The 25103-nt window shown below is 39.8% G+C and overlaps 1 protein-coding gene across 1 annotated transcript in view; it reads left to right on the forward strand.

Moving 5' to 3' along the window:
- Positions 1–1456: 1456 nt before the first annotated feature.
- PTPN13 (protein tyrosine phosphatase non-receptor type 13) overlaps positions 1457–25103 on the forward strand; it is a 112340-nt gene continuing 88693 nt past the window's right edge. Inside the window, exon 1 of the mRNA XM_068187721.1 lies at positions 1457–1560. Coding sequence (XP_068043822.1) covers positions 1485–1560 — 76 coding nt within the window. The 5' untranslated portion in view covers positions 1457–1484. The remainder of the gene's footprint in view (positions 1561–25103) is intronic.

Consider the following 25103-nt stretch of genomic DNA (forward strand, 5'->3'; position numbering starts at 1 on the left):
TGCTTCTTTCCGAGCCACTCATGTTATTTTCTTAGGATCTTTCAGATAATGTAAGGACAACACCTAATACAGACAAAAAGAAGGTGCTTTGTAGGCCAAGTATGTAAGATGCACCTATGTTGGGATTTTTTCTTTTTTCCTTTTTTTTTTTTTTAATGGCTTTCATTAGCTGCAAAGTGTGAATTGTCAGACTTAGTCTCCCTCTAAACTGACCTTTACATGTACACTGCAGCAGGCCACACAATTTTTTGCTCTCAGTTGCCCACACTCTTGAGCTTAAGGGATGATTCTGTCCAGTTTATGTACAGGTTTTGTCCTAATACACAGTCGAGGTGTGGCCAGACATGAATCCCAAACCAGGAACTTGGAGGTGTTCTTGAATCTCCCAGTTTAGGCATAGAGACCCTATGCCTTTTTATTAAGGAAGTTTCAACAGGAACAGTAGATATTGTAAATTGGCTTTTTTTTTTTTTTTTTTTTATCTCAAGCAAAGTTGCACTACATTAAACATAAGCTATAAGTAAATGATGCAATAATTTGATGGTGGAATAATTGGAGGACATTTATTTGCCAGATAATCTCTTCAGAGGAAATTTTAATGTTTGCAACTCTGGTTAGCATGGAAACCTCCTCAGAACAGCTAAGGGAAAAGTCACACAGGAATGTCTTAGAGTGCTGGAATGTCAATCTTTGCAGTGAATGTGTTGTGTTCACAACAAATCCAGAAGCACCGCACCGACAAAAGCCATTTCATTTTCCCACAGTGGAGGCATTCCAAGGCATCAGTCTCTGTGCACAACATGCTATGTCTTTCTTTTAGTCAGTGATGTAAGAAGTTTCTAAACTTATGGCAATGTTTTCCATGTATTTGCATCCCTGTAAAATGCACAGTAGGTGAAGATGGTAATTATATTTTTCATTGATCCTAAGCTCCAAGTTTCCTTCTTGAAGATGTTTAATTAAGAATATAATAGTCAATGAGATAATTGTTAAGGCATTCACATACATTTGACAAGGCCAAGGAAAATGCTGTCCCAAACAGATGCTCATTAGGAGAATGAAGAACAAGGAAATAAATCTTCTTTTGAGGAAAGTAAATGACAATCAAATTTACAGTCTTTTAAGAGAGATGACTCTCTGGGGAGGAGACTTCCATATTCAGAGGCGTATTCTAGTGCAAGTATACTATATTGTCTGATTATGTAGGTTGGGTTTTAACACATCCCCAAGTTCTGCTTCATTCAGTTTCCTTGAGTTAATCATGCACCTTTGCAAAAAATCATATTCCTACAAAGAATTCTTTCTGTGGCCTACCTTCAAATACAGTGAAGACAGAATATATAGTGGCATGGCTTAAAGCCACTATGAATTCATCTGAAGTATGGAAGCAGAGTTTTAAGATAAAATCTATTACAGATCATTATCACCTATTAAAACTCTCTTTCAGTGAGACAGTGACCTGTAGAAAGAGGAGATGCCATAGAATGTATAAATGTACAGGGACTAAAATGAGCTCCTTTTGGAAATGTGAATACCAAAATAGTCAGTTCACCTTAAAATGTAAGTAGATAGTTATCAACCTAAAGAACTTGTATTACAAGAAAATTATATTTAAATTACATAACTAACAGCCTCTCAGATTACTGTAGCCTCTTCCTATGTAAATTAATTTTACTACTTATCTTTATTTTTGTTATGACTTACACAAAGTCCCTGACACTATTAGTTATGGCAGACTGACTTTTATGCTGAGTCTTTAATACTTTAGTTAATACAAAGCAATTGGTATTTCACTAGGAAACAGTTACAGTCAAACATTTTTATTTACTCTAAAGCAACTGTTTTCACAGTTGTTAATTTTTTTTTTCAAACAAAAATAACTCTTCCAGACTATCATTCTGGAAGTTCCTTTTCGCACAGCCCAAATTTGGGGCCACGTCTCTGGTGGCATTATTTTTTGTGACTAAAAGTGCTATTTCGTGACTATTTTGTTCCACAGCCTGGCTCCACAAAGGACGGAGCTACTACAAAAATTCCAGAGGAACCCACCGAGGAAGTTCCAACCCCACTGCACAAGTGGGCAGTGGGTTCCCACAGTGGATTTCGCATTCGAAGTGGAAAAACAATTCTTAATTTAAAAATATATATATACAACCTCCCCAACTTTTCACCTCATTAAGTGGTCCTTTCCCTCACCAAAGCTATGAACAATCGGCCGTGTTTGAAAGCTTTGCCATTAAAGATTTTGTTCAAATTTGCGGACCAAGACTTCCAGCTGAAGAGCCAAGGTCTGGGAGCAGCCAGATCATCCCCGAGGAAAAAAAAAAAAAAAAAAAAAAAAGAAAATAAAACCAAAAAAAGCGCCTTTGGGGCTAAGAACAGGGCTGAAGTTCGCCCCCGGGAGAGCCAAGCCCCGGGTCAATCCTCAAGCCGCTGTGGAGCTCCGGCCGGACCCTGAGGGCGGGAAGGGGCCGGGGCCGGGGCCGGGGCCGGTCGGGGCGCGGAGGCAGCGGGCGGGGCCGGGCGTGTGTCGGCATCTTCCCCGCCGCCCCGGGGGCGGGAGGGAAAGAGAGAAGAGAGAGAGGGAAGGGAGAGACAGAGTGAGAGAGAGAGAGGGAGGGCAGGAAGGCGCGGCGCTCGGGGGCGGTGGGCGGTGCCGCCCGCCTCCCCGCGCTGCTGGCGGCCCCGAGGGGCAGCGATCGGAGGAGCGGAGCGGGCAGCGGGAGCGCCGGGCCGGCAGGGCCGGGCGGTCGCGGTGCGTACCCGCAGGTACCGGGGCACCGGCAGGGGCGGCTGCGGGCCGGCCGTGCACAGCGGGAGGGAAGGAATGCGGAGGGAAAGAGGGAGCCGCGGGGCGGGGAGCGCCGCCGCTCCCGCCCTCTCCGCGCCGGGTCTGGCGGCCGGCGGGGAGGAGATGCTGCTCCGCGCTCCCAGCGCAGCCCTGCGCGGCCGCTCCGGGCGAAGCTCCGCGCTGCTCGGCTCCGTCGCCGCCCTGCGAGCGCGGACGGCGGCTCTGGAGCGGCGGTAGGTGCGCGGCTCCCGCTCCGAGCGCGGCAGCCATCCCGGCGGCGGCCTCCGCCGAGCGGGGCTTTCCCGGAGGCATGGGGGCTCTGCCGGAGGGATGGCCGCCGGTGGGCGTGTGAGCGCACGGCTTTGGTTCTCGGTTCGCGGCGGGGCCGGCGGCGGAGTGGGAGAGAGGTGAAGAAAGGCCGCACGCAGCGGCGGGGGATGTTGGTGTTCCCACCGGGATTTGCCGCCCGAGTGCCGTGGGGTCGGGCTGGGCGCTCGGCAGCAGCAGGACACGCTCTGCCGGCCGAGAAGGGCTTGGGTTTGTCTGCGCCAGCCAAACAAAGCAGCCCCCGCAGCCCTCGGACTTGTTAACAGAGAGGAAACTTTTTCCTCATAAACGTTTTTGGAGGACCAGAAACGAAGGATAAATCTGTTGGCCGGTGATGAGAAATAGCGTAGGTTTCATTGGCTTTTTATCTCCTAGCAATCGACACCTCCGCAGACCGCAGGATAATCTCTCTCATACTCTAGATTGTGTCATTCTCTTTAAATTGCATGTTTAAAACAACAAAGGCAGTGACTTCATAGGGAACCGCCAGGAGCTGTTCCGTACCCCTCCTGTTTACTGGGGAAACATTTGGGAACCGGTTTGGTTTTGTAGGTAGGATCAGAAGTAAATGTAGGACAGGGAAGCTGTAAGGTTGGTTGCAGGTAATCTGTGTCTAGCCATCTTATTAAGGTGTGAGTTTTGGAGAAGGGAATATGAAAGTCTTTGCATGTGGAACTAGCTGGGGCAGTAACCATGATCAGTTCCTGAAACCTTTTCAGGGAAGAGGACGTGTTTTGTGAAACTGTGCAGCGAAACTGGGTCAGAATGCACAGACATTTTCCTGAGGGTTGAACCTCATGTGCGAAAGCTGGAATATATATAAGCCGAGGTGTCATGACTCCCAGGTCATTAGTTTGGGCTCAGGTTGGTGAGGACACTTAGTGCCCATTGCAGAGCAGGACTGCTGTTGCTGTTCACATTAGAGCATCAGGCCTCTGACTGAACGTTGCCTGTGCAAGTCTGTCTTTGGATGGCCAGAAATAGGATCTGAAGACATTTCTGCAAGAGTTAGAATCAGCCACGATAGAGGTACAAATGTGAAAACAAACAGTTTGGGTCTTATGCAAGAAATACTGATGACTGATGAGGAAAGAGTAACTCTAGTTAGAGGATCTTTTGGTAGTGCAGTTAAAACAGAATTTGCTACCACTCCTAGTGCTATCAATTGGACATATCTGTTCAGCTTTCACATGCAGCAGATATGTTTCACTTGGAGTGTCTTTTTTTTACCTGCCAACGAGAGTGTCTTTCCATGAACAGTTCTAGAATTTAAGCAGTAATTTAAGGAAAGAAGAGAATGACAGCAAGAAAGAGGAAAAAAAATACAGTTTAACTTTTAAACTAATTTTTAACCTAATAACCCTGTTTGGTGAGTGGAAAGGCACATTCCTTCCATAGTGGGACTTTTTTATTTCTTTTGCTGTGCATGATAAAAATTATTAGATCAGGATCTATTATTTAGATCAGGGTTTTTGTATTGATTTTTTCCTAATCAGGGCGTGGTTGTTTGGGTTTTTTTTTAAGTTGAAGGTACAGTCACAGTAAACATTTTCGAATATACCAGATGTAAAAGGAGACAGGTTGTATCAAGGGTGTTGTTCTAACAGCTTAATTAAAAAAAAAAAAACCCTCTTAATTCCACAACTGTTGTTGAGTGGAATTGAAGTCTGTGAGCTCCACAGGCTCAAGGACATTTGAGTGGATGAAGAGTGAGGAAGTATCTGTGTGAAAAGATAGGGCAGAATGTTACAGGATGAGTACACTGCGTGTATTTTCACCAGGATAAAAAAGCCTGGTGAAAGGATGTGACCCAATAGTCTATTTACAGCTTCAGAGGCCTTTGAAAGTAAAAATGGACTGTGTGGATGAGTGGGAAATAACCACTGTGACTAGTCATCATGACCAGTGATAACTTGTGCACAGCATTGTTAACTTGTGTGAAGCATTGTCATTTTCAGTGCCTCGAAGGGAAGCAGTGAAGACGCCTAGGAAAGGGAGGGGATTGCATTCCTGAGAGTGGGAAGCTACCAGGGTGTAAATGTTACCTGTTCTGGTGGCAGGAAATTGTAGTGTCTCTGCTTTTTTTTTCCTTTATGGTGGGATTTTTTCAGCCACATGGTTTGTACAGACTGACTATCACAGAGAAGGCCTGAAAGTAAAAATGCAGTCTTTTAGCTGTTCACTTCTTAAAGAGCACAGCAGGGCAAATAGTTTTATTTTTACATCTGGAACAGAAATCATTTAGCACATAGCTATTTTTCTCCCAAGCAAATGCAGGTATGAACAATAATAATTAGTGGTTGTATGGTACAATAAATCTTCAAAGTGCCTTCAAATCTTAATCAGCAAACCTTAATAGCATGCTATTCCTGCAAGGGAGGTAAGTAATTAGATAAAATGACACTGGGCAGACTCTTAAATGGAGTTTATTGTTGGAGTGCCTGTCAGTTTCACAAAGCTCTTCTTTATCACTGAGGTCTCTGAATGCTGCCATACTTAAATGGCTTCAAATATTTATATGTTGAAATACACGACATTATGGCCCAGAGGGCCTTGTTAATATTGACATTCTGTTGTTCAAAGTTCTTCACAGTGAAGGAGACCTTGCACTCAAGAGCCTCTGTAGTGGTTGTTCCAGAGCACCTGTGAAGACTTACTAACCTGAACAAAAGTAAGGTCAGCTCTTTAAGGGGAATTATTTTCTTTGGAAGGGCTTTCTAGTTTACTTGCGTGACAGGCCTAGAACCTTTAGTCCACCGATGGCGAAACTCAAAGTGATTTTGCAAGTAGTTTGTTAAACCTAAGAACATTAAGTATTGCATTTTTGGAAGGAGTTTTGGTTATCATCTCAGCAGTCTGTCACTTTTTTTTCCTCTGCTTACAGAAAAAAATTGGCTGGAATTTTACTGTTTCAAAGTGGGCTAGTCAGTGTGACTAAAAGATTGAAAAGCAAGTCTTGGTGTAGGGTGTCATGGTGCAGAAAATATTTGTAAGCAGTTGCCCCAAGCTGTTGCTTACCATGGGACAAGCGTGGATGGAAAGCTGTGAATACCAGGGTAAGTTAATGTTGTATGTCGCCAGTTAACTATTAATGAAATCTGTGCATCTGTAAAGAAGGGTGGAACTTCTGAAAGAAATGTTTCCCAGCCCCACCTCCTCCTGAAGTACAGAGAAGGAAGCTGGCGTTTACAGATGGGAAGGGCACAAGACGACTCTTTGGTGCCATTTTTATTTCACCTGGGCTTCTCTTTCTCATGCGCCACTTAAATTCCTGGTGAAGAACCAGGCATATTCTTTGTGCATCATTATCTATTAAAATGCTCTCATAAAAGGCAATTAATTGAGTAGGTTGCCTTGGGAAAATGATATGCCCTGTGAATTTGAAATCCAGTTGGTTAGGCTAGAGATCTGCTCCAGTTGTGTCACTGTAGAAAGAATAACAGATGTGGAAAGGCTTTGTTCTCAGGGTTTCATCTGTCCTTTAACTTCTGTGTGTAAATTTAATATGCCGCAGAAATGTCTGCAAGTATTGTGTCAAGAATTAAAGGAGACCTGGTATTAAAACTGCTGATTTTTGATTGCTGGTATTTTTAGGGAATACTGTAGTTTTGCAGGATGTTGAGTATTATTAAGGATTTGCAGGTGGTAAGGTAATTAATGTCAGATTTAGGACTAGGTGCTGTGTTAGCTCCTGATTCCTGCTTCAAACAATTGGTCGTTAAATTAGGTGAGATGGGGCACTTGGGAAAGAGACAAAAGCTTTACCTCCTGCTTTGCAGCTAAAATTAAAGCTTGGGGAGAAGGACTGACTGACCTAAAAATGGTGAAAATTTAAGTGCACAAGTTTGAACTGAACACAAACCTCTTCGTGAACTAATCTGATGCTGTCAAAAACATCATGCTTTTTTAGCAGACTTTGAGACTTTTAATTTCTGTGTGCTTCTGCCTTGTCAGCAGAAGGACATGCTTTCTAGGCTACCATGGTTTCTTTATCCAGCTCTAGCTAAATTTTTTTGTGTGTGTGTGTTTCTTGGAGGTTGTCTTCCTAAAGAGCATTTGTCTGTATCTGTGGGAGAAATATGGGCAGGAACATTCTATAGAGCTGGCTGAATTTTTGGAAGTGAATCTGAAAATGGCTTTCATGTGGTGTTGACATCTTCTCTGAATATTTCTATGTAGTGTGGGTACTCGGCTTCAGGCATGTGTAGAGAGGTACGTTGGAAATGCTGTATCTGAAGTCTGCTTTATTTAGAAAAGTAGATCTTTAGCTGGAAGTCTTTATGGGTGACTTTTCTTGAGCAACACTGTTGCAGGTGACTTATATTTGTGCTGTAAGCTTGAAATTGATGCTGAGCTTGTTAGAAAACACCCCTGTTTATTTCTCAAGTAAAAGAATTTAAGAAGCTTTTTCCTATCAGACTTTTCCTTGAAAGCCAGTTTTGTTTGTTGAGGGGAGAAGGCTGTTAGAGCATACAAATTCCTGATTTTTTGATGTGCTTTTGATCATAGTGAAAGCTGGATAAATCAGTAGAAATACCAAGTTCTTGTGTGTTTCACATCCAGTTTGACAGCAGCAGTTAAAGCTTTTTTGACTACATCTGTATATGTGTACAGGTGCAGCTGATGTTCTCTAGCGGGCAGATGACAGTAATCTTCCAGGCACACTCCAGGATATCCTTGTGTGTTGGAACCTTAGCACCATGCTGTGCGCTGTATGAAACTGACAATAGAGACTAGTTCATTGCAGTAGCATAATTATACCAATGTTGTTGAAATTGTTGCATTTTTTGTTGACTTAAATGCTGTTTCAGAATTAGCATTAAAAGGCATAAAGATTTGTTAATGTAAATAATTTTTGAGGTAAAATTGCATGCTTGGAGATGCAAGCTTCTCTGAGTCTCATGTCCATTCTATAGTCTGTCTTTACTTTTATTCATGTCACAGCCAGTGTTCTAGTCATGTAGTGGGCAGGCCCTCAAAACCTGTTAGAGAAGGTTTAGAAAGAAAGAAGGTTTAGAGAAGGTTTAGAAAACCTGTGAGAAGGTTAGAGAAAAAAAACCTAAGGACCTGAGTGCAAAGGTTTTCCAAGTTATTGCTGAGTACAGACAGAACATGGTTTATCTCATAATCTCTAGGGGTATAGACACTCTCATTTGCAGCTCCTTGTTTGCACAGGGGAATTGGTTCCCAGTGATTAATTTTATGCTTCAGATAAGAATTTTTCCCTTTTAATATTAATTTCTTCAGCATCTCAATAGCATGGGCATATTGGACTGTTTTTTTTTTCCAGTTTTCAGATAGACATGAATGGTTATACATGGAGGGAATAAAAACCCACCCCAATAAGCCTGTGACACACGTTTCCAGGGCTTTCTTAGGGTCACCGGGGAAAGGTAATGGGACTTGACTCATAAAACCTTGTTGGTTTTACCTTGTAGAACACTGTTGTTGAATTATTAACTACAAAATTTCAAACTTGTAAGCAGCCTTATTTAGTGTTGAAATGTGTTCCATCTTTCTTGTTGGGACTGTTGACTTTTTCTGCTAACCACTTCTATATATTATTAAAAATGAAATGGACTAAAGACAGAGCTAAATTAAAGTCTGAAACTTCAGTTGCTAGAAATAGTTATGCTTCCTGGCAAAGTCATGCCTGGTTTAAATGGTGATTGGACTTGGATATTTGCCTTAAGCAATAGAGGGGTGAAAAAATGAAGCATGTGGATATTAAACCATGTCATACATAGATATTCTAACTTTTCTACCTAGTTTGCTTATCAGGGTATCAGTGCTGTAAAATATCTTGCTGAGTTTTCTTCTCTCACCACAATTCATCAAAGGCCAGCATTATGTTATTACAGAGAAAGGTAGAGAAGGGAAATGGAGCAGAAGTTTTGCCTTTTAGTACCTTTACTGTAAAATCAGAAAATCCCCTCCTAGTGCTTAGGATTATGACCAGTGGAATAATAGCTCTCTTTTCTCAAGTCAGTGCAAAAGCTGTATTTACCTTCAATGGATTAACTTGGGAATTTGAATCCCAGGCAAGCAAATGGTTGATAGGATGGTCCAAGTGCTGCTTTTATGCTTTGCTTTTCAATGTCAGTGAGGAACAGCAGACGTGTTGCTTCGAGAGACATCTCTGTAGTATGTGTCACTGACTGGACAATTGTGTGGTTAAATTTATGTGGAGGTATCCTTCCAGCAGCCTAATTAAAGACTGTGTGTAACTTCCTCAAATGGGATGTTTCAACAGGTGATAAGTACTGGTTTCTCCTTCAGAGGATTTGTTATGATATGTCTTTCAAGTGCTTTGGTGTGTTTTAACTATTTTTCAGTGATTGAGGTGTGTTTTCTCTTTGCTCTTCTGAAGCCAGTTTGCTTTTATCTTCTCTACGTCTTGAAATTGGACTTCTTCACATAAATTTGACATTTAGGAAGTAAGAGCCTACTGCCTGTATGCATGCATTATGCAGAGATTTATTTGTTAATAAGCTCCCTGTGCACTTTTTGGTAAGGGATTTATCTTGGGTAGGTTTCTAGGAGGAAAGAGATTCTGTCCAGCCTTAATAGACTCTGTATTTTAGAATTTTCATGCATCTTCAATCATCTTTTGTGTTCCTAGACCAGTGCCTTGCACCTGAAGGGCTTTCCTCTTAACCATTAGAGGCAGAGCTTCGGAAACATTTGCACAAACATTCAGCTTATTAATAAGTGTTAGAAAACTGTACAGAAAGTGGCAGCAAAAAATAATAGCACAGCTAATGAATCCACTGAAATATTAGAAAAGAAAATGTTGCAGTCTAGGGAAAACTTATATTTTGATGATATTTTTCCATAAAAATAACTTTGACATTTATGGTTGGTGTCTGAATTGATACATGCTGAAGAACGATGAGGCTCTCCCTACTAACTTCACTGGAAATTTGAGTGGGATGAAAATGGAGTGCAAATGCTATTGACATCCTTATTGATACATGACATTGCAGGAGACAATGCAGTATATGTCTGTATGTCCATAAATTAACAGTGCTCTGTTCAAGAAGAGCAGCTGTGGGCTGTCAAATGGAAAAGGAAAGAAAAAGGAAGAAATTTTTTTACAAGGTAGCAAGAATACTTGTACAGCACCTGGAAAATTTTGACCTAGAAGGTCTAGCTTGTGAAAACTGTTAGAAAACCATTATGTTTTGGAGGAGCACACAGTCTGGAACAAAAGGATGGTGGGGTAAAGAAGTGGGGGGAGAAAGAAAGGGTTGGGCTCATTCAAGATGTACTGAAACACCTTCTGTTCCCTCTAGTTTAGATTTATGGGCTTTGCAAGAACGTCCTTATCTCATGTGCTTGTGGTGGAGGCTTATGTGAGCTGAGGTTTCTAACCCGTAAAGACTGGGATGGGTTTTCAGGCCTTCATAGCTGCAAGTACTTTTGGTGTTCCCAGCTTAGTGATTATGTTTAAGGTCTTCAAGGGTTAATAATAATCTGCTTTCTATCTTGTGGTTTTTTTATTTGTTTGTTTTCTTGGTTTATTTTAGGTTTTTTAGAACTCTTTATCCTCTTACTCCTTTTTATTTGTAAGGTTGTTCAGACTCTGAAAATCAGAAGTTTGTCTGGGAAGTCTTGTTACAATGATCTACTTAATAAGATTTGCAAGAAATATATGCTATTAGTTTTTCAGGAACCCCAAACTTTAGACTTAGTTTTCCTGAAAGAGGTTCCTTCTGATGCTATAATCTGACAGTGCTTAGCAATCAAGCTAATAGTAAAGAACGTTAAATTTTGAACAGCTTCTTTTTTCAGTGTATCCTGTCATTGAATCCCTTGAATGACCTTAATAAAGAATTTAAGGATTATCTGATTATAAAAGATTTGCTAGCTGGCAGTGCTGAAAGTTTGTTTCATCAGAAATATAGACTCATTTATTGAGTGGCTTTGCAGTTAGGTTATCACATGTGTGGAACAGCCAAATCAGCCTGGAGCTTTAAGCACATGGGCTAACACGTAGAACTGAATTAGTGAAATAGCTGCGTAAAGCTCCTTTATGTCATTTTAAAATGTGTGTACTCACCATGATTGGCACAAGACTTGGGTGTTTCAGAAGTGTAATGCATTATAAAAATTGTCTTTTTAAAAAATGACTCTTGTTTTTAGAGGTTTTCTGGTACTATTGTATCACATTAATTTGTTTCAATCTATTGGCAGACAGTTTTGGTAAGAATAATTTTTCTGTTTTTCCTTGGTCTCTGATCAAGTTCTGTCCTCTGTGTATTTGAAGATTATGGTGTGTAAAGGAAGAAAACTTTAAGCTGGGTTTTCGTTGTTTTTTCACAAAATACTAAGGAAAATCCTAAAAATGGTTTTGTAATAATTTTGAAATTTTATATCCATGCAATGCCTGAAGAAGAGAAAATATTTAGTATGCTGGAAGATTTATTGCTTTTGTTGGAAGAAACCATTTTCTGTTCTTTTTCATAGCTGCAAACATTTATTGGTGTTTAGTAAAAGTCAGGCAACTTTGAGGTGTGACTGGGTCCTTCAAGACCATTAGCATGTTCTTTTCTAGTGATATTTGAGAAGTAAGTTGGTGTCTTACAGCAAACAAAAGAAAATACTCTGCGAACCACTTAATTGCAGCTGTGTTACTGGAACAAAAAGTCATGTGGAGGGAAAGTGTAAATGTGCTCAGAAGGGCATTAGAGAAGTTAACAGAACAGAGACCATTAGTGACTATTAGATTTGACTGTGCAGCTTGAGCTCAGGAACTCAATAAACTGGTGATTGCCAGGAAAGGGGATGGGAGAGCTGGCCTGATCCAGTTTAGTACTTCTTGTATTAAACATTGCTGAAGTTTCTGAAACCACAGAAATGGGAAGCTCTTCCAAACTAAGAACTTCTTTAAACCCTTAAAAAAAAAGCCCAAAAGGTTAATAAATCTTTTGTGATCTGCCTCTGAAGCTCATGTGTGTCCACATGGGCTTGACTTGATGTTCAGAGAAGAACAGCTGTCTGGTTCCAGCTGTAATTCCTTCCTGGTTTTTTCGTCCTTTGTCTCTTGGAATCTGTATTCCCTTTTGTTCACATTGCTTAAGGAGGGATTAAATGATGGATGGTCAAGTTATCAGGGGAATTAATTTTCATGCATGTGACTCTAGAGTAAAAATAGCTGCTCAGCAAGAGAGGAGAAAAAGACAGGAACACTTTGGTGATATCACAGTTTAGGTTGTTTTAGTTGTTGAACAGGAAAGTGAAAATAACTACTTGGTAAAATATGTCGTGTAAGCTGTCATTTAAAATGGCATCACATGAAAAGTACAACAAAAATCAACTTCTGGAGACATAAATAATTGGATTCCTTTTACAGATAAGAAATGTATTACTCAAGAAGGGAAGGACATGCTGTATAATAAGAGGCATTCTTTTTGTTCTTGCTTCACTCAACATCAAATTCTTGTGCTTTGTTGATGCTACCATGTGTGCTGTGTGTGCTCTTTGGCCTTGCACAGAATAATTGGACGTTTTTCAATACAGAGCCCTTAGTTTTGTGATATTGTCAGACCCGGAAGGATTGTGTCTTCAACTACTCAGTATTAGTGAGCAGAATAGAATAAGCAAATTGAATTTAATGTGATAGTGGAAATTTCCCTGGTGCTTGCACTGTGCAGAATATAGTTTGCAGTGTTTTAGAAAATATTTTTGTACTTGACATTAACTGAACTCTTTGATATACACATTAATTATCGCCCATTCTGTCCCACCCATTGTCTTTGCTTTGAGAATATTAAAGAGCTGAAGATCACAGAATTTAACTTTTCAATGTAATGTGAACTGCTGGTTGGGAAGTCTGCTGCTGATGCAAAATCCATTTGTTCTGCTTCCCTCTTCAGTGGTTTTGGAGAAATGGAAGAGAAACTATTGCCTGTCTAGACTTTAATAGGTTTATATATTTATATATATATATATATATTTTATGTAGACAACATTCATTTCAAGGCTTATGATGTATTTTCAGTGATAGGCTATAAATGCCAGTTAGAGAAAAACTAGCAACAAACAACACAAAGCTTGTGCCAAGAAGTAATACACATCTAAAAAGAGCATTTGCTTTTTACAATAGCTTTGGAACCTCAAAGTATAAAGTCTTCCAGCTATTTGAATTCCTCAAAGAATTTGTGGAATTTGGATTTTGCTGTGTGAAAAAAGCTCTACTTAGTCACCAGCAGGCACCCGGGTGTATAAAGCAGCTGTAAATTGTGTATGACTTCTGAGTTGGGAGAGTTTGGTTTTCCTTCACCTTCCTTTTTTCCCCACTCCACTCTGCCAGTGGGAGAAATTGGGTTTTTTTACTACCTGTTTGTAGACTGATGGTGTAAAATCAAGGGTGAAGCCTTACAGCAACCTCTATGCAAGTAATTATTGTAAAAGATCCCTAGAAAATGGGAGAAGTCGCTCATCAGCATGGTAGGAAGCAATATCTTGGTTAATGCCTGCTGTCTTCAGTTAATTTTTTTGCCAAAGCTCAAAATTTTAATCTATACCTTTTAAAATGCAGGCTGTGAATGGTTCTATACATTTATATATCCCTGAATAACTGGGTTAATAATCAGTCTCTAGGTACATGGATGAAAAGTGGTCAGTAGTGTAAAACCAAGTGGTAAAGCAATTTTTGGAGGAAAAAGTACTTTTCTTCTGGAGTTGATTAGTAATGGTCCACTGAACCCCTTAATTTTGCCAGCAAGGCTTTATATCTATAGTGATTTCTTAATTTATTTTTCTTGTGTGAAAGTTTCTAATGTTCCTGACTGCTCCTTTGTCTGTAAGCTGGGTATTTCTTCCTTGCTAAAACAGCCTGTGTGTGCTTTAGTGCAGGCACACTCTCTGTTCTTTTCTCTCAACTCTGATGAAGTCTTGTTTCCAGCTTTTGTGCACATTGAGGAATCTATGGATAACTTCCCACTGTGGATTGAGATAATACATTTTCCTGTCTCTTAGATTTCCATCTCAAGACTGTAAAATTTTGTTCCACCCCTCCTTTTTTTATTTCCTCCTTGCCTCTTTACACTAATACCAAGTTGTGTATTTGTATAAGTGGTGAACACTTGATGCTTCTCATTGATTGCTGCTACTACTTTTTCTCAGGTTAAATGTGTATGCAGCTTGAGGTAAACCAGTACAACTGGTCCAGTTTGATATAAACTCATTCAAATTCAGTATTTTGTAAGCAAAGTTTATGGGAGGATGTTTTGAAACTATTGGTAGAACATCTGAAATCTGTTTCAGACTATTCTCCAAGTGGTGTTTTTCAAGTATTAAATTTATGAATTTTCTGTGTAATGTATCAGTGAATAATCTCCAAAGTATTTAGCTAGCAATGAAAGATAGAACTGGGAGTTGAAGAGGTTCAGCCCATGTTTTTTTCACACATTTGTGAAAATTTTTTTGTAAAAGCCGGGTTTTCTCCTAGGAGTTAATGCCATTTGTATACTGAAAATGTAAATGTCGTCGTAGAGCAGGACGGGAACAAGAATAACTCCAAATCGAAGGCAGGAGAATGAATTCTGATTTATTTCAAATGCACCGCTCTATTTATAGAGAACATTGTGCGGACTAATTTCATTGGTCTTAGAGTAAAAACATCTCACACCATTGGTGTGCACTGAATGACGCACAGTGGCAGAACATATCTGTAAACAATGTGAACAACAAGGTGGATTAGAGAATTATTTACATTCTTTCCCAACTGTCTCTCAGGCTCTTCACCTGGTTAGAAAACCTTCTCTTTTTCTCTCTGACTGAACTGAGAATATCCACTTGTAAATAATAAGTTTTAAATAATATACCCATTTTTGAAGCTTGCAAGAATAAAACTGAAATACTAAATATAGGACTGGAAGAAAATTTGGATTGTTGCCAAAGTTCTAGAATACATGGAAAGGATGAACACTGGTATATTTTATGCAGACTAGATTATTTAAGATGTACTCCCTTATTGAAGGGAGGATATTTTTTTTTAGTGTCAGGTTTTTCTGTATATTTTAGGCAGTTGTAGTTACTGTTGTCTTGGGTCTCCATGCAGTTACAGGTACCGAGTTAAGCTGTGGTACACAGTACCATCAAATTGATTGTGAAGGCAGCAAGATTTGATGCATTCTTTAACTGGTCTAACTCTCTTTGGGTCAGTTGTATGAATAAAAAATTCAAGGATTATTGTTATGTTATCCTTCTATTCTCCTTTCACTTAATCCCTCTCTGGGCAATGGCTTCAGAGATTAATGTGACCCTCTGCTTGGTTCTGATCCAATACAGGAAATATAATTTGTACATGGGCAGTACCTGTGTATGTCCTCAGTCTGGCTAACTTTCCATTGCTATTTGTAAGAATGTTCTTCAAAGAAAAAAAAAGAAGGATGATGCTGTGAATCATTTCCCTCTCAGTTTCTAGGCCTGGAGAGGAAAAGTTTCTGCTAGTTTGCCTTTGTTATGAAGCCCAAGGGTGTAATACGGACTTTTGCCCTTCTAATATGAATATTTAACATCCAGACAAAGCAAAACTTCCCAAAACTCTGGGGTTTTTTTGGTGATAGCAAGCTTGGTATTATGTCATGGGAGGAGGTGCTGCTGTCTTGTTTTTCCTGTTTTTTTGGCAATGCCATCTTCTGTAGCTTGTTCTGTCCTGTAATCTGTCCAAGTACCAAAACATTATGGAGTGCAGATAGTGATCAGATGGAGCTCTTTGTCCATTCTCGTGTCTGAAGCTACATCAAATCTGTTAAATCACTATCTGTTTGTCTTTGCTGTACATCAGGCAGTGTGTTGTGTGTGGAAGGTCTGCTGAGGAGTTGTAGAAATCACTCTTGACGGTTTTTCATGCTGCTGTCAAATGATACTGAAGCTTATGTTCTTTGTGGTGAGGCTCTTTCTCTACACTCCAAATCCCATTCACTTTCTCAGCTCAGAAACCATAAACTTGGTAAGCATTTGAAGCTGGGCGGAAATAACAAGTAAGTGAATCTCTTGTGAAAGAGAAATGCCAAGTTTTCCCACCTAACAGAAAAAAGGACTAATAATCATACCACTTTTGAGGGCAGTTAAGCCATGGAGAATATCGTGGCTGTAGGACTGAATAAATCATGCATAACCACTGAATTTAAGATGAATCATGAATTGGGTGTGTGTTAGAAATTTGTTCAAGGAGCAGTATAGTCAGTTTAACAATTGTTCAGTTGTAAACACATACTTAATTGTGCAGTATATAATTATATATTTTTCTGAAGCATGGGGAGCAGAGTGGCAGGCTGAGGGACTCAAGTTAACTGGTCAGGTTCTGATTAACTCATATGATTTTGGCACAAAGCCATATGTGCTGTGTCAACTCATGTTTTGAAGGAAGATCATGATTTCCTAACCATAGGCATTCCAAGACTTCAAGTGACTTTGTCTACTAATTAATTTAGAGCTAAAACCTCCTAATTGCAGGATTTAAACTAGACAGTATAAGCTGCTCAGGAAGGTTTGGACCTCCATAAACAGCTCATTTTAAAAGCAGGTTTCCATGACCAAAATCTTTTTTTTTTGTGGAATCTTTGAACTGTTGGCTGTCTCTAGACAGCTGCTAAATAGTTGTCACACAGACCATACTGTTCTCAGTACTTGGTGCATACCGCACCTAAAGAGTTGGGTGGGTGAAAAATAGGTAAATTTTGATGTATCAGTTGTATAGGTAAAGTTTGATGTATCAACGCTATCAGTTACAGGAAATGGATCAGCTATGGATGGTTGGATAAAGAAAATCTGCCTTTAAAATCAGTTTTTTTCAGTATTTGCAAGATGGCTGTGGGTAATATGCTTAAAGACCCTACTAATAATAGATTTAACAGAGAAATCAAAGAACTTGGGAAATACTCCAATATGAAATCACCAGCAGCAGGAAATTCAGAATTCATGGAAATCCTATAATGACCCCATAGGGGATAATATCCTTCATGTCAAGCTTGTCTTCCATTTTCTGGGCAGTGGGTCTGTTTCCCAGCATGGAAGAGTACACAGCATATTTTCTGCTCACACTCAGATTTCTAAGTGCCCTCTAAATTGGTTACTGGTTGGGAGTGTATATGCAGACACTAAGCACAGCTTTAGTCTTAAATTCATTTCTGTATGCTTGAGTATGGAAGGAATTGGAGAAAGAAAGGATCTGCGGTCCGAGAGAACAAATGATCGCCTTGTGATGTGGAAACAGTTTCTGTGGGACGAGCAGGTGTTAGGCAGAAGAAGAGATCTCCATGTTTGCACTGTGTGCATTTAACTCAGAGGTCTGGTATCTTCTGTATTATGGTTTAACTGAATACTCTTTCATATAGGGCGTGTTGGACCTTATTGGTAGGTCACCTGAATTACATTACACAGATTCTCAGTTAGTGGAGGAAAAACTGAGATGTATCCTGTTCAAGGACAATTTCCAACAGTCTGCTCTTCAGCTCAGCATCACTGAAAGGAAGGGAAAGTATCTTTCCTATCACTTGAAAAGCTATTAAGTGCTTTCAAGAAATAGCAGTTGACTAGATTATTTTTTTTTCTGGGAAATGAGTTGCTTATGGAGAAAAGGAGGTGCTGTGAAGTCTCTTATGAGGATAGAGGTTTTTAAAGATGATGGATGCTTTTGAAGTTCTTTGCAGGAAATGGTTCTAGCCTGTAAGACGTGCTGGTCTTAATTGCTGCACTTGCAATACCATGTGTGTAGAGTGAAGAGCTAGTTTCTGAACAGATGGAGGTCTCTTACTAAAGTTGCAGCCCATCTGCTGGTAACAAATCTGTTTTTCCAAATGCTTACAGAATCTTATTTAAATCTGCCTTGGCCAAAACCTTTAATAGGCTTTAGGGACCCTCTAACAAGGCTTTCAGGTAGTTCATGTTGACTTCTCAAAAGAGATAGATCAGTGTTCCTACCCATTTATAACCCTCTTTGTCCTTCAGGGTTTTTCTCTTGTCCTTCAGCAGAAACTTAAAGAGAAATATTTGGTCTATATGGAGTATATGCATGCACCCACACATTTTATATAGATAGTGGGTAACACATGCACATGTGGGGACATGCACACACCCTTTCTCAACATGAGTGGGCACTGTCAAAAACACATCCTTCCTGAAGGGTGACAGACATAAAGTGCAGTGAGCCAGGTATGTAGTGGCATTTGCCAGTGCTTCTCATTTCCTTAGGATCATCTTTCCTTCATTTGAGGCAGCATGGACAAGTCAAATCCAGCCAGCTGCTTGTTCACATCTCTGCCATTCCCTTGGAGTGTTCATGTTTCCTGACGAGGCAACAGGATATTGTCAGTTATGCTTCTCAATTGGAAGTGTATGAAGTTGCTTTATAAGATTAGTCACTGATTCCCCCTGCTTAAATCTTTGTAAAGGTTTCACACCTAATAGGAGGATAACATATCACAGGCATTTAAAATTGTATTTAATTGTATTTTAAATTGTATTACACACAATTGTATTTTAAATTGTGTGTAAATATTACACCTTGTACTACCATGTCTGAATAGAGAGGCTCTCTCTCTTTGAGAAAAATTACTTTTTTTCTTCTGTTACAGAACGGTGAAGAAAATGCAATACTCTTTGAGTAAGACTTGATATTTGCTATTGTGCTTGAATTAGCATTTATTTCAACTTACAGGAAAGAAAGCAGAACAAGAATCTCTCAGCTGAAATGTAGGCCTCTGTTCCATCTTGTCTGTTTTTCAGGCTAGAAATTCAGACTTTCACAATAATTAGTCATCACTTGTGTGAATAATAGCTTTACTCCCAGACAGGTGAGTTCACAGATAAGATATCCATGGTGTTATCTATCTGCAGACCTTGTAATGTTCTGCTCCTTATGCTATATCTCCTTTTTTTTTTACCCCCCCTAGAAATGAACCTAAGAAATCATAACTGTCTGAGAAGGCAACACTTTTTTTTTTTTTCTGCTGCAACTTCTGGGCTTCTGCAGTGTTGTAGAGCCTATGTAATTGCTTAAGGAAATCTAAATTTTCCAGGAGCTGGGAATATTACTTCTTTGAGCATCAAAGACTGAAGACTTGGTGCATAATAGACCCTCCAGATGATCATTCTACATCAGTAATTATTTGGACTCATCAGCTGTTTTCACCAAGGAAAAACATGTGTGAGGATGTAGTTCAGCTTAGGGCATCAGGTAAGAAAGGCCTTACAAATATTGGAGTATTTGTAAGAACTGAGTAGCTGCAGAGGATGCTGGCTGGGTAGTAACTTTTAAATTGGTTGGATTTTTTTTTTTCATTTTCATAGCAAAACCCACACAAACATGCAAGTATAGTTTAGTAGAAATATGGTAAGTGGGGTGATCCATGTGGGAGTTTGCCAGCTCTCAAATTGAATGTGTGCTTAAAAAACAATCCTGGTGTTTTAGCAGTGCAGCTTCTTTACCTGCATAAACCTGAGGTAAAGCACTGATGGTAGAATCAGATGCAGGTAGATGTCATTCAAACTTCATTCTGTTATTCAGCCAGTTTTATCTGCATTATCAGATATTATTTCATTTCCAGGCAGGACATGAGGTAGCTGTTAGTATGAACTGTCCTCTGAATACCAGGGTTTTTTTCTGGTTGAGTATACAAGTCAGCATCTCTTTCTTCTCACAAGTGTGTAAGGATGCTGCTTTCAAATGAAGAACACAAACCTTATTTCTGAATCCATTGCGTTCTTTATTGGTATCATACATTAGATAATTTTTAACTATGGAAAAACTGCTTTGGTATGCCATAGTGGTATATCTTTTATGCTAATTTCTTTTTCCAAAATGTCTGATGGTCAAATACAAGACCTGAGCAAAAAGATTGTTTTGCTCAGATCCACCTTTCTCCCATGAAAGGAAGAAATCTCAAAAACCAAGTGAACCTTGCAGTTTACTCACCTTAAGAGCCTAAAAAGCCATTTGTGGAAAGATTGGATGTGAATATTTAGAATTAAAGTCAGGTTTTGAAATAACATATGGTAGGGTCAGTCTTTACACTTCTTAAGAGTAGGTTGACTTCTACATTATTTACAAATATATTGCAAACTTAGCACTTTTCTTTGTGACTAAAGTTGGTGGGTGCTAATGATTCCCTTCTCCCCCCCACAGTATTGTAGCACATTAACTTATTATTTTTGTACCTATCTGAAGGACTTTCAAGTGCCACATCTGAGAAAATGGAGAACTTTTGGTCACTTGGCTTAATTTTTTGCTGATCCAATTGTTCTGCCTTTGTGACGCTGATTATTACCTTACTGCAAGGGGACTGCCTTACCAAGAAGAGGCATTTGTAAAGGAAGATACCATTCTCTGAGGATGAAAGGATTCTGACAGAATCTGAGCCCTTTGGAACTAGAGAATTCGTCTGATGTAGTAAAAGTTATCACTTCATTACCATGGAGAGGCCTTAAGCTAAGCTTTTAAAAATCTACTCTAAAGTAAGTTGATCCATTAGTGAAACTTATTGGTAGAGTCACCGGATTTCTAGTCTGTGGCAATTTATATCTTGGTGTTAAATATTTGAGCATTACTCTTCTCAAACGTTGGAAGCTGATTATGAATAATATAATAGTATTAAAATAATGTACTGAATGAAAAAGCAGTTATTGTACTAAGTAATTATCACTGCTTCCTTCACTTACTCACCAGAGCCCCAGTATTTTATTTGTAGATGTCTTTAGAATGTCACAGATGGTGGGAAGCAGTACTTATGGACTTAGAATAATGCTTTCCAGTGGCTCCATGACATTTAAATCAGGTGCCTGCTACTATTTCTGCTCCCCTGACAAAAGCTTTCATTCCCTCTTTAGCTGTGCTGAGAGCTGAGTGAGTAAGGACAGACTTCAGTCATGACCTTTTCACAGTATGTGAGGAATGTGTGGCTCTCAGAATGCAGCAATGGAATAACTGCTGGACTAAAGCTGGAGGTGCCATTCTTACTGCCTTTTGTCTGATAGACAGCACATCATCACTCCATCCTTTTTTTTTTTTTTTTTTTTCCCTATAGCTTGGCTTAGTCACAGGTCTTCTGCTCCTACTTAGCAATTAAAATGAAAGTTGCAAGTATGAGAAATGCATCAAGAAGATGTGCCCTCTCCGAGGTGGAGCAGATCAACAGCAAAATAAGGGAGTTGCCCAAGAATCTTACACTGACAATTAAACAAAGAGAGGGATACAAGAATCATGCTATGATTTATGTGGATTAAGCTTACTTTGTAGTGATAATTATATGCTCTTCTGAATAAAATTTTAATATCAAATGTGAAGCATCAGCTACCCTCATGTATAAAAAAGCATTCTGCAGTTGCCTAGAAAACATGACTTTCATGATGATTATATGCAATTTGGACTGGCTTTACTAGTTTGCCTAACATGAAGCTTCAGATAAACAAGTTTATCTGGTTCTGGTGATGGAGACAGACGAGCAAAGGAGGGAGTCAACACTAACCCTAGCTTTTCTTCCATTGTGTGTTCAGGCCAATGCCAAAAGCTGATTTCTTTCCACCTTCCAGGAAAGAAAGCAAGCACTTTTTGAGTAAAATAAACACTGCTTGTTCTGGAGGTGTGAGCCAAGATTCTCAGTATGTCACATTCTTCTGTCTTCCAGATCTGGGAATATAATACTGATTTAAGACTTTGGGAGGAGAAATGCTAACATTTCATGTGTTAATCTGTGTATGCTCAGATAAAAGGCCAAGATTTATATGTCAGGGAGTGTTTCCATATTGCATTTTCTCACAAATCTGAGCTAGTTTCTGTTCCTTACTTAGGAGGTCTGTGCTCAAGCAGCAAGCTATCAGTTTGAAGAGGAAATGCAGTTTCAAAGAAATTTTCTTGGTATAGGTTGAGGATTTGCCCAGGAGCATGAGAATTTTGTTTTGCTGACATTTCATCCTGTCTGCTGTGGGGGAGAAAGAGGACAACATGGAAAGAAAATATGTGATTGGAAGAAGCTAATCTATTCCATAACAGGAAGAAGGGAGAAATACTTGGGTGGTAATGCTAATCTCTGCTGGCCTCTCTAAAATGAACGAGAAGGAATAGTTCTAAGGTAGTATTATTATCAGGTTGCAGGTTGAATGAAAAGCACCATGAGACTGTGGGATTTTTTTCACAAAAATTTTCGTTCACCTGATTTCTGACAGCTCTTTAAATACTTGAAAAAAGAAGGGGGAAATGGTAGTTGGATCTTGTGGGGCTGTGTCCCCGCGCTTTGTATGTATAGGAGAAATGAAAAAAGTGGATGCAACACAAGGGTTTGTTTCCTTATCCTTCAAGACAATAATTGAGAATAATGTGCAGTAATTAACTCAAGAGCAGGACTCTAAAAGAAAAAAAAAAACTTTTTAAGCACAGTTGACTTGATTGGCTTGTGTATTTGACTTGATTGCATGCTTGACTTGACTATTTGCAAATAATGCCTTATTTTCTGGATAGTTGATGCAAATTGGACCTGCAGCTATAGGAAAACCACATTTTATGTGTGGATTTGAAAATAACGTTCCAAAGACTACTGAAGTGCAAGCTTTCTAGCTTGGCTCCAGGGTTCTGCACTTCAGCCCAGTTTCAGCAACAGTATTACTGGGGATAAAGTAATTGGTATATGTAGTCCAGATCTTGTTCGGAGGTGTAAGATGTGAGCCAATGTAAATAAATAGGATAGATGCCAGGATTCTGAAATTACAGGGCATGGTAATGGCTTAAGGTGCTCAGGTTCTGAAATGGGAGAGACCAGACTTTGGAAACTGTCCAGGTCTAGCCCCAGTTCAGTGTCACTGAGACTTGTGCCTGTGGAGTGCTTTCAGAAAGCACTTCGTGTTCAGTGAGTGCTGAATGAAAGTGTCAATGTTTTATTTTCAGGCAGCTAATCATGGCATAAGAAAGGTGAATTTTAAGAGGTTCTCTTGGATAGAATTGCCTTGTTAAATGTACTTCTGCCTCCAGGCATTTATATCTCCAGAGGAAGAAGGGGCTCTTGGCTCATCTGCTAAGAGAAAAGTCTCCGCAGAACCTGCCACCTTTGCCGAAGTGTCCCTGTGGAGCAAGGGGGCAATATTGCTCATATTCAGGACAGTTAAGGTCAGCTAACAGTGTTTTACATGGGACAAATAAGGTGGGTTTTTTCTCCATGGAAAGTATTTTATATGTATATAGAGCCTTCTTGCTCTCTCTTCTTTGTTTTAAATTTTGTCAAAGGATAAAAATTAATATCAGAGTATTTTATGTGATTATTGAGAAATTCTAACACTGTCTGGTATTCTAGATTTTTTTTCACTGTTTCTTCCCCACCAAAAAACACTTCCAGAGTGTATGCCAGAGCAGCTGCTCTTCATGTTTCTTGGCATCATATTCCTATGAAATATCAAGTGTGAGGTAGTGCAGGCATTTCAGTTAGCTGATGTTAAAGCACAGCTTTTGACTAAAAGTTTTTGTTCTGAAGTACAACATTGGGGAAAAATGTTGATGCACAAGGTAAGGAAAAAAGCAAGGGATATGTTACTAAAACCAAAACAACAAGTTGTCAAGCATCAGTTAAGTAGAAGGAATTTAGCCTTTTGGCTTTTAGTCTGTTTCTAGGAACTTTTTGACAAAAATTACTGTATTGCAGTCTTTATTAATCACTGTTATGGCAAAAGCTTCTTAATATTTTGGCTAGTGACAGTTCAATAAAATTTGTAAAGAATAGGCTTTTAAATTTTTCCAAATTCTTCTGTTGCTGTTGGAAACGTTCAGTTTCAAATTTAAAATTTAAAACATGTGAGGAGAAATGGTGGTGGTTCGGGGAAATGAGAATTCTGAGCATTTAACTTCTGCATACATAAGCAAATAAAAAGACTTTGTAAGTGGTAGGGAAAAAATACATACCTTGCATACAGTCATTTTGACAGAATTACTCGGTGTGAGGCGCTGCTCCTGTTGTGCTTTGTCTTCCTTGGGCCGGAGCAAGTGGAAGGCTGCCTTATGGGGTTTGCACTGTCTGGATGTTCCATATGTTGTGTGCTTTTAACATGTGTTATTGGGACTTCAGAATGAGACCTTTTAAAGCCAGGAGGTCACTGAGCTTGTTTTCAGGCGAGAGCCAGAGCCCCATCCCACTCGCCAGGGAGTGTATGAGCTGTATGTCTAGAGGGAGGAGCTGGCAGCTGGTCCTCTTGAGGTAGGCAGGCTCTTTTCAAAAAGTGTCTGAAATATGGGAGAGGCCTCTCTGGCTTAGGCAACATTTTTCCCTGTGACTGTGCTGCCTGCATGGCTTAGGGCTGAATGGTGCCAAGAAATTTGCACTCATAGTTTGTTAATACAAATGATTTGCGCCTGAATTTACTCTCTTGTCCTGGAGCATAGAAGTTTCCTCCACAGGATGCAACTGCCTTCCCGTGGAAATAGTATTCCTGTGTGGTCTGGTAGTAAATTCTGCCCCAGAACAAGCAGTCTGTCAGGTTCATGTCTATGCACCTCCAATGCTAACTGTTTTAATTTGTCCACTGCCTTCCTACACTGTGTTGTGCTCTCTGCTGTGTGAATCTCCCTGTTTGGATGTACTATGGCTGTGATCTCATGTGAGTTTTGGGTGTATGAGTACTCCATGCTCTAGCAGTTCCAGTGGAGTTCATACCACCTAACCCTGAGCCTTGCCTACTCCGATCCCATCTCTGTGTGGTCTCATGTTAAGATGCCATCATAATTCTGTCACAAGAAAAGGGGAAGTGAACTTGTCCTTGGAAGGTGCACCTTTCCATGTTCTTTAGTCTGTCCATCCTTATTACAAGGAGTGAAAGAAACAAGGCACAGGATTGCAGATCTTGCTTTCCTTAGATAAAGAGGAGAAAGGGAGAGAACTTGGTGCAAAAAAGTGGCTTGACATGAACTGACTAGGAGTCCATAGAGAACTTTACCAGTGCATCTAGGTTTCTTTGCTGGTCAGCCTGGAGCACTGAAAAACACAGGGACTACCAGGAG

Source organism: Anomalospiza imberbis, chromosome 4, assembly GCF_031753505.1.
Source record: "Anomalospiza imberbis isolate Cuckoo-Finch-1a 21T00152 chromosome 4, ASM3175350v1, whole genome shotgun sequence".
NCBI lineage: Eukaryota > Metazoa > Chordata > Aves > Passeriformes > Viduidae > Anomalospiza > Anomalospiza imberbis.